The 10267-nt window shown below is 38.2% G+C and overlaps 1 protein-coding gene across 1 annotated transcript in view; it reads right to left on the bottom strand.

Moving 5' to 3' along the window:
• Positions 1 to 6: 6 nt before the first annotated feature.
• Positions 7 to 10267, bottom strand: part of Ccdc73 (coiled-coil domain containing 73) — a 99152-nt gene continuing 88891 nt past the window's right edge. The window contains exons 14-17 of the mRNA XM_052183131.1: positions 9704 to 9890; positions 7194 to 8657; positions 4902 to 5035; positions 7 to 645 (exon numbers count right to left, since the gene is read on the bottom strand). Coding sequence (XP_052039091.1) covers positions 424 to 645; positions 4902 to 5035; positions 7194 to 8657; positions 9704 to 9890 — 2007 coding nt within the window. The 3' untranslated portion in view covers positions 7 to 423. The remainder of the gene's footprint in view (positions 646 to 4901; positions 5036 to 7193; positions 8658 to 9703; positions 9891 to 10267) is intronic.

The following is a 10267-nucleotide window of genomic DNA, read 5'->3' as shown; positions in this document are numbered from 1 at the left end:
TTTAAGGAATATCACAAACTCTAGAAAAAGTAACATTTCAAAGGACTACTTAGTGTTGATCATTTTTGAATTCTTTGAAGAAAGGAACTACTGTGGGGTTGTTGGTATGATACCTATGGGGGGCTTCGCCTCCTCAAAGGAGGAGGGAAAGGTGGAGTTGGGAGGATCTGTGGGGGGATACTGGGAGGAAGGGGCTGATATTGGGATGTAAAGTGAATAAATTAATTTAATAATAACAAAAAAAGGAACAGTGCTTTGAAGGAAATAAAGAGAGGGAAGACAACCTAAAGGTGCCTAGGCGCTAACAGCAAGTTCTGCAAATACAGGATGGGGTCTTCATCATAGTAGGAAGAGTCGAAGTGAAGACAGCTCGACTTCTTCACCCGAGTGCATAGCCTCACTAATAAAGGCATTTATCACCATTTAATCAATTACTTTATTTAGCATCTCTTCTACTTTTCTTCTTTTTGGCTGGTTGTCGCTTTCTAAGCTTAATAACTTTTCAATTCCAGTTAGTTGGTTCATCACAAGGCTCTGCCAGTCATTGTTCTGAGGAGAACAGGTGAGTGGGTCAGGAGGGTCTGTCTCCTTGATTGTCTGGGAATGGCTTTGGTGCACAGTTGAAATCAAAGGCTCTGCTTTCACCTAGGAAAGATCACGTCTATTTTACCCAAAATTATAACACAAATGACAGTAAGGAAATCCAAAACACCTGCAGTTGGTGTAGAATAAAGCTCATAGCTGACTTAGAATTACTGTAGCGCTTTAGCAGCAACAGTCCCCAGTGTGAATCCCAGTCTTATGTAGTAGCTCTTGTGTCCTAGGGAAACCACAAATATTTTCTGAAAGGTCTTGAACTGATGGTGAAATAAATTTAGAACTATGCAGATAACTGTCAGTTTGTCTTTCATACCTTCCTTTCCCAAAAATGTCTGCTTGATTAAAAATAATTGGTCCTCAGATAAGATTTCCAAATCTATTTTTTTTTCCTCAAAGAGAAAATTAGATAGCTTTATTGTGGTTTTGGTGTGAGAGGTTTATCTGTCAATGAAGAAGATTAGAAATTCAGACATACAAATTAAAATGGCCTTTCTGTCAGGCTTCCAACACTGTTTTGAAAAGCCGGAAGAAGCACCCACCAAGGCGTGCTTCCAAGGCACTATGCTAAATCTCAACACTGTACTAAAAATAAAGGATTTTTTTCTGATAGAATACTAGAAAATAGAGTATGAAGAAACTAAATATTGTTATTACCCAGAAAGACATGCGAGTATTGTGTTGGCAGCCGGTCTTCTATCTTGCCTTTTTCCTGTGAGCACTTTCCTGGGTCTTTAAATTTTTTCATAAACAGTTTTGCAAAGGAGCTTCAATCACAGTACCTTTTATTGAATGTGTGATGATGTAACTATATCATGGATTAAGCACTAACATCATTTCCAGTTTATCCCTATCAAAAAATTTGAAGTGATTTCATGGAAAAAATAATTGATCCTCAGATAAGATTTCCACAGATAAGATCAGTGGTTTTTTTCCTCAAAGAGAAAATTAGATAGCTTTACTGTGGTTTTGGTGTGAGATTTATGCACATATTTTGTAAATATAAAATAATTACATTAAAATCCTAATAGTCCAACATAATAGTAAGCATTTTGATATAAATCTAGAAGTCCTTTTTAAGATTTAGATCAGCAGCTTATAGTGGCAAGTTTTTTTGTTTTTTTTTTTCTGGTCTTAAAAATTAGAGGACAGTGCTGTCATATTCCATGCCCCATAATTTAGACAAGAGTAAGCAACTTAAAACAATCACATCACAAAAGCAGGGTCTATCTTCTGTTGGTTCTTATGAATATCTTTGAGGTGCTTGACATTACGGTGCTTATTATATTTGGTAAGCATGGCATGTGTATAACATCTCATTCTAGTAGGGAGTAATGGATTTTTAAATGAGCTTAGGTGTTTAGAACTTAAACCAAGGTTCCCCTAAGAATTGGCTATATTGCCTAAAATTCTGTAGTCATTCCCTACCCTCCTCTGAGTTCAGAACCAAGGGTCTGAGCAAGTTGTATTCAGCTTTTCTGGACCTTGGTTTTCCCTTCAGCTTCTTAAGATTTTAGACACAATTAACTGTAAAATTAGAAATACATAGTGAAATTAAATGTACATAAGTGTATTCATCTGATAATGTCTGCTGTGTGTGTGTGGTCAACATACTCAGGACTGAACTGGAAACTAACCCCCAGTACACACACAGCCACACACACAGGTGAGGGTAGGGAAAGCAGAATCTAACTCTAACTGAAGTTAAGTGAATGATTCAGCTGTATGATAATAGTGCCTCATGTACCCCTCCCGACCTCCCCTCTTCAAGGGTTTCTCCGTGTAGCCCTGGCTGTCCTGCAACTTACTCTGTAGATCTGCCTGCCTCTGCCTCCTGAGTGCTAGGATTAAAGGCGTGCACCATACCACCCCTGGCTGATTTAGTGTTCTTATTTTGCCACCAAAATATTTGCTTCATTGGTATCCAAACACAAAATAGCAATTTACCAAAATCCTGACTCTTGATCAGAGAAAGGCAGGGCATTGGCATGTACTTTTGGTTCTTCCCACACAGTGAGAGTGGTGAGACCAGAGCCTGGCCACAGTGAGTTATGCAGACTACAGTTCAAGTTTAACTTCGTAAACTTGGCCTATTTGACCAACATGGTCTCTGCAACCCATTGCAGTGGTTTTAGTAACAACTGTTCCAGATATGTCAGCAGTTTTGCTCGTCCTTTGTCTTTTTAGAATTCATCATTTCCTCTTCCCACCTCATATTTCCCCTAGTTTGGCACAAGACCCTTTGTGGGATCAGATCTGTAAATTAATAGCTTTATTTATTCTGGGCCCTCGCCAGCTTCCCTTCTGCATATAGTTAAGATTGCAGCAGACTGTACGAGAGCAACCCCCTCTGAAGCCACAAAGAAACTGGATTGAGGAGCTGGAGAGATGGCTCAGTGATTAAGAGCACTGACTGCTCTTCTGAAGGTCCTGAGTTCAAGTCCCAGCAACCACATAGTAGCTCACAACTGTCTGTAATGAGATCAGATGCCCTCTTCTGGAGTGTCTGAAAACAGCTGCTTTTCACATGTACTTACATATAATACATAAATCTTAAAAAAAGGAAAGAAAAGAAACTGGATCGATACCTAAATTAACAGAACTGGTGTGGGAAACAAAAATATGGTGAAAAATAAAATTACTCTTTCCAGGCTGCTAGTCTTCATACCATCACCCTTCAGGTGTAACAAGTTGGTGGACTTTCTGTAAAGCACCAGGTAAGTACTGGTGGCCAGGCTGCCTGCAGGCCAGGTTGCCTTACAGCTTAGGTAATCGGCAGACTCTAAAGGTTTCATACCATCTTCCTTACCTTTAAAGGAGATTTAGTCTTTTAAAAGTTATGGTTTGCTCTTACAAGATCTACTTTGGATTTTCCTCTACCTAATGTAACTAGTAATGAAGCTTAGAGGAGCTGAGCAGTGGTGGTGCACGCCTTTAATCCCAGCACTCTGGGAGGCAGAGGCAGGCGGATTTCTGAGTTCAAAGCCAGCCTGGTCCACAGAGTGAGTTCTGGGACAGCCAGAGCTACACAGAGAAACCCTGTCTTGAAAAACAAACAAAAAAAAGTAGAGGGATGCTGACATTTAGTGTACAATTACACAGAAAGTTCAGTTTACATGCTCTGGTAAATCTAGAGCCTTTTCTCTATTAAGAAAAGCTGAGAACAACACTGGACTGAGGAAGGACATGAGGTGTAAGTCCATCATAGATGATTGTATCTAAATGACCTTGAAAGAAATTCTACATTTGTGTTATTTCCTCATCTGTAAAGTAAAAGTACAGGATGTGTGGTAAATGTGTTTCTTTGAAAACATTACAAAAATCTATAAATGTAGATCCTGAGACGCATTAACTGCAGGTAGAACATTAGGTATCAGACACAACATAGAGATTAACTGCAAAAATGGGTTTTTGAGGGAAATAGAATGTTTTTGTTGGATCCTTAAGATGCTAGAGGGTAGAATAGGCAGACCATGTTAAGATTTATCCTCACCGTGTCCAGTTCTGAACAAAGCTTGCTTTCTGCTTGGGAAGTCAGGCTTCCTTGTACCAAGTCCACTAATGTGAGAAGAACATTTTAAATGTGAGGTTTCTCACATTTAAAAAAGGAAATGAGGTACGTGGCTGAAAACTTGTGTTAGAAATGTTAGCAAAAGATCTGCAGAACGAGTTGCTTTTGTAGTCTCATGAATGGCTGGCTGTAGCTTAACCTTTGAACACTTAGTCTGGATTTTTTTTTTTTTTAAAGACTGAACAATACAGACTTGCTGAGTAAAGTTCTATACCATAAGATATGAAAATTTATAGAAATTTGGTTAGAAATTTAACCAAATAATTTGTCAGCTATAGTTAGCTGTTCTTATGATGAAGAACATAGAAGCCATGTGATCTATACAAACACTGTTTAATGCATACATACATCCTATCAATGTATTATGGAGATTTTATCCTTTCATACATTTTCCAGAAATAATACAAGTTAAAATAATCAGCTTGGTGGCTTATTAATAAAAAATTTTGGATGTTCAATCCACTATTTCTAAGTTGAGGTGACAGAGAGGAGTATATAAAATGATGCCTCAGTCCCCGCAAACAGGCTGGTTTGTATCTCCATGATTTATACACTGTGACTTTTTCCTGCTGTTTTCTATCAGCCTTAATTGTGAAAAATGGTGCCATGTTGCCCTCTTGATATTATTCTGGAGATCAGTTAGGACTTATAGTATCCAGATGCATACGGTGCTACACATATCTGTAGAATTAGCTCACTGAGGTCTGCTCAGCAATATTTTTAATTGACTTACATGTTCTGTGGGAAAAGAAGAATCATAAACCGTCTGTGCAGTTGCATTCCTCTCTTCACTGGGCTGTCCCTTGGGATCTAGATGGACGCTCCAATTACTCACCGTGTCAGCAACTCTGCTAATGCTGGTAGGATCTGATTGACAAACAGGAAATGACAACAACTGAACTGTGTAGACACTCATCTTAGTGCCTGAACTTTCTGATCTTACGTTTTTGTGTTTAAAAATCAATTTCCATTTCAGATTGGATATTCCTGTTTCCTAGATTTTCATGGTCAGTATTTCTTTTCAGAAACAAGATTGTATTGTTGCCACTTCCTAAATCATTAAAAGGATGATATAAATATCTTCCTAAATACATAGATAAAAATGTTATTTTCTTATTACCACATTATCCACACATAAATGTTTAATGACTATTCTACAAACTAAGATTAGTGAAGAAGACTGAACAAAACACCAGCATTTACAAACTATTTAAGAGAATTGCCACAAAAGGCTGTTCAGAAAGGGGTTTGGGCTTAACAACAAAAATTACTTAAATACAGAGCTCAAAAATGTTAAAAGACATGCTTAGTAAGAATATATTCAGCTTTAGAATTTTAGACATCTCTATGCCATTGAAATGTGCTCAGAAAATGGTGGTTACACCATACCCTAAAACTATGCTTAACATTAAAATTGCACTTTGGAAGATGCAGTTATACAGTATTTTTGTGGTGTTTATTTTGCCCTACATCAATGGTGCTAGTAAACAAGGTATATACTTTGTTGTTAAGTCCCTAATGTTCTTTTTAAAGTTTTTCTAAATTTTCAAAGAAGCCTATTAAGTCTGTGGACCATAGAAGGCATTCCTTGTAACCTGTATTTCTTCAGTGTATCTAAATTCACAAAGTTCCCTTAAAATCTAGTTAACACGATATGGTGGCACACATCTGTAACCTGAGCACTCTAATCTCAGTACTAAAGAGGCCGAAGCTGGAAGATGATCACCTCAATACCAATAAGACTGTCCAAGAAAGCTTAAACAAATGCCTTTAACCTCAACAACTTTGACTGAGATTACTATTAGCAGAGTAAACAACCTTTTCCATTTTTGTCAGACATTCTTTGATCTGTTTAGCTTATTGCAGGGTAATACCTGTTCATATGGGGCTTTTGGCATATGTGGTATGTTCATGTAGATGAATGCTTGCATGTGTGTAGGTGCAGAAGTGATGCAGTCAGGTTGATGCCAGATGTCTTCCTCATTCACTCTCTACCTTGTGAGTAGAGGTAGGGTTGCTCACTTGAAACCGAGACTGGTTTATTCAGTTAATCTGGCTAGCCAGCTCCCTCTAAAGATGCTCTGAGGGCTGCCACACTCACCAACATTTTTTCAGGTTCTGAAGATCAAACACTGGTCTTTATTTTCACATGACAAGTGCTTTTACCAGCTGCTTTTACCACAGCCCAATATGTTGTACATTTTTAAATATTTGTAGTAAAAATATAAACAAAAGCAGGGAATATGAACCTCAATACTGGCACCCACCATCGATGTCTCTCTACCAAGTCTATATTTCATCAAGTTGTGCTACTTTGAAAAGAAAATGGACCCTCTAACCTCTAAGCAATATGAATATAACAGGTGCATAATTATTAAGGGATTAGAGTGCTTTAAGCAACAACAACAAAATCCAATAATATGAAATAAATTCCTGTTCCACTTTTGCCAAAAAATGAAGAACAGGTTGGATTTATGATGCTGGTAAATGAACAGATACAAAGTGGAAAATGGAAAGGGAAAGACCAGTTTACTCAGAGGCAGAGACAAATTGAGATTGATTCTTTAGGTAGTTATTCCTCATTTAAACTCAGTGACACAGACCTGTTATTGCTGCTATACTTTAAAAAAAAGCAACACTTCCAATAGTAATTGGTGATATACCCTGATATTACTACTTAGAGTTGGTTAAAAATAATTTATCTAATCCAGACAATGGTGGTGCACAATTTTAATCCCAGTATTTGAGGGGCAGAGGCAGGTAGATCTCTTGAGTTCAAGGCTAGCCTGGTCTACAGAGTGAGTTCCAGGACAGCCAGGGCTACACAGCAAAACTCTATATTTAAAAAAAAAATTTTTTTTAAATCATCTAAATAAAACTATTCTATATTAGCTTAGGAGATTTTCTACATACAAACACACATATATTTTTACTTTAAACAAATTCAGAAAGTCTTTGTCAAGAATAGTTAAGTAGTAGAAAAGAAAAAAAAAAAAAGAATTCAAGCACGGCCTTCTTTTCTTACCTGGCTCAATGTTTTTTCTAGTGTCATCCAGACCAACATTTTTACAAAAAGTCACTGGAGCAATCACTCTGTTTTCTGACAGACCTACTGGTTTCTCCTTCAGCAATAAAGGGATGCTGGATGTTACATCCACGGTTCTAGTTTGATTTACTTTTGGCCAAGGACTAGGGGCTACAAACTTCAGGTAGCCTGGAGTTTCCTCTGCTTTAGCTGGAGTAGGGAGATCAAGAGCTGGCCTCACATTTGTGCTCCATGAGTATGCAGATGGAGTTCCGAGAGACAAGGGCGGGTCTTCCAGCAGACCTTCACGCATTCCTCCCGACAGGATGCCACCTAATGCCTCTGCTTTCTCTTTATGATTAAGCAGCATGCACTGCCTTTCCTTCACATCCACCAAGGAAAAGAGACCGCTTTTTGGAGCTTCAGTTATCCGATTCTCACTGAGCTGTTTTTCTGAGGAAGTTGTCAAGGGAACTGCAGTGTTTAAATCTTTGGCTTGTGAAACGTGACTGTCCCCTTGGTTAACCTGAGAGTTTGAGATGCTCACATTGCTTTCTGAAGCTCCCAAATGGTTCTTAAGTGGACTGTTTTGTATGTCGTTTATATTTGTCCCTGTAGCTCTTTCTGCAGGGCTTGAGGCAGGTTTCACTGATGTTGGCATAGCATTAATACTGTTTTCTGATTTCTTAAGTACTGTCAAATTATTACCAGAGCTAGCAGATGGACCAGGTGGGCTGATTACTGCAGCACAGGCAATGGTTGCTCCAGGATTCTGGGGAGCCTTACCGGCTGGCTGATAACAGGAACAAGGCTCCATACTGCACCGACTCTCTTCTCTTAATGTTTGTTTTATTTTTCCGTACTTAACATCTAACATAACATTGCTTGAATCCTGTAAACCATGTTTCTTACATGGATCAAGATTTTGTTTTATATCTAGAAATGAATCTAAACCTGCTTTGGTTTGGTCATGATTTGTAATTTCCTTCTCTGTAGCATTTTCTAGATCTGATGGAAGCAGTTTGAATTGCTGTTTGAATGGGTTGCTTTCAGAACCATCAGCGTTATAGTTTCTTTTGTGAGCCGTCTCATTTGACATGCCATTAAAGGATGCTTTGCTACTCTGAGTGTCCAGAGGAACATCTACACTGCTGTGCAGAAGACCTAATCCTTCAGTTCCCTCTAGGCATATTGTTGCTGTTTCAAGTGATTCATCTACTACTAAGAAGAAATTTTTCAGTGATTTAAATTCTGAACATCCACTCGCTTTTTCCAAGCACAGACTGTCTTTTACTTCTACAGTGATTGATTTTCTACTGTCAGTAACATTTGAGGTTTGTTCTTCATCAGTTATATCTTTATCTAGGCAAAGAACTTTGGGTGGGGACATTCCACTTTGATTTCTGCTCTGAGACACCATAGTATTAATTTCACTTTTGGCACTTATTTCAAAAGGCTGTAAATCTGTCATGAAGAAGATATAATAAAATGTTAGAATCTCAGTAAAGTTGTTTATGTGTCATTAATGTTTTGTGAAAATATATTTAGATTTAATTAGTCTACTGGGCACTAATCATACAAACATGGCATCAATTTTATTCAAACATTGAGTTCCTATATAAAGCAAGTATATGCCCAGATGGTAAATTATTGGCTCTGCCCCAAAACATTTTTGTTTGACAATATTGCAATCACTTTGGCTTGTAAGGGGGTGAGCAGCATGGGTGTTACCCAGTGGGGCAGCAGCATGAGGAGTTTGCACGTGCTCTTTATTTTCCTATACTTGTTTCCTTGGGGCACATGGTACAATCTCATACAAAGATATGACTGATTAAAAACTAATGTCTAACTAACCTCCATTACAACCCAGTTCTAACAACATTCATAAGTTGATAATTAGCTTATTCATGTTTGGCAATCATGTTGTTGTTGTTGTTGTTTATTACCCTGTAAGTATTTTAAAATTCTGGAATAATTTTGGGCCAATTCACAGAATATCTACTTACTCAAGACAATTTTATTTATCTTTGCTTTAACTATAGATATGAAATCATAAGTATAGCTAAAATAACTAGCACATTTTAGGTCTTGAAGGGCTATATTGGTTCAATCCTTCTTTCTCCCACATCTCCACCAAGTGGCTATTCACCCTCAGTCGAACACCTCAGTCAGTGCCACGTTAAGCAGTTCTTCATAGTGGAGGAATTGGTAAATAGTGTCAGTGCTTACTATGGGCATCTAAACCAAGAGAATGCTGTGGCCTGCTCACCAGAAGAGTACTGGTGACCCAAAGAATGTCTCTGCAAAGACAATGTTAAAGACTCGTTTGCAAAATACTGTTTACATACATATGAATGGGTGTTTCCCACCAATACTAGAAAATCCTTAAAGCAAGGCTGTAACTGTCAGTGCCCTAACCGGCAGAGGAGGTCCACGGTGTGCTTTATCAATGTGACAGGATGTCACTTCTGGGCCCGGCATGTGCTTTATCAGTATGATGGTACGGTTACCTTCTGCAGTTTTTTCTACAGGTAGGTCTTTCTTTTCCTCTTTTTCTTTGTATTCAGTATCCAAACAAAAACTCTTTGTATTTTTTCCCCATATTTCTGGACCAGAATTGTACTTTTGTGTGATGGTATTTTCTGATTTTTTACTGGATAGTTCATCACTATTTTCATTATTTAGTTCTGGAACATTCTAGTATAAAATAGAAAAAAAGACTGTTTAAATGTATTAAACATTGTGATAGACATTTGAGCAGACTTTGCTGCTAAGGTAGATTGTGGTTCAGCCATTCAGCAGTTTCATAAGCTGCTAGTGTGCAGCCTTAGGTTTAAACAAGCTGGAGAGCTCTATCTGCTGCCTGCCAATGTGTCTACCACATGACCACAGCACACAGACTGGTTAAATAGCATGTCATACACTGAAAGACAGCAAACAAACCAGGACAGTACTACACACCTATACTTCCAGCACTCAGCACACTGCAGTAGGAGGGTCATCAGGAGTTTGGAGCCAGCATGAACTTTAGTGTGCTCTAGGTGAGCTTATGCTACAGGGTGGAACCAGTCTCA

This window comes from Apodemus sylvaticus, chromosome 5 (assembly GCF_947179515.1).
Source record: "Apodemus sylvaticus chromosome 5, mApoSyl1.1, whole genome shotgun sequence".
NCBI classification, from domain to species: domain Eukaryota; kingdom Metazoa; phylum Chordata; class Mammalia; order Rodentia; family Muridae; genus Apodemus; species Apodemus sylvaticus.
The sequence above is the reverse complement of the archived record's forward strand: the minus strand, read 5'-3'. Positions and strand labels throughout refer to the sequence as shown.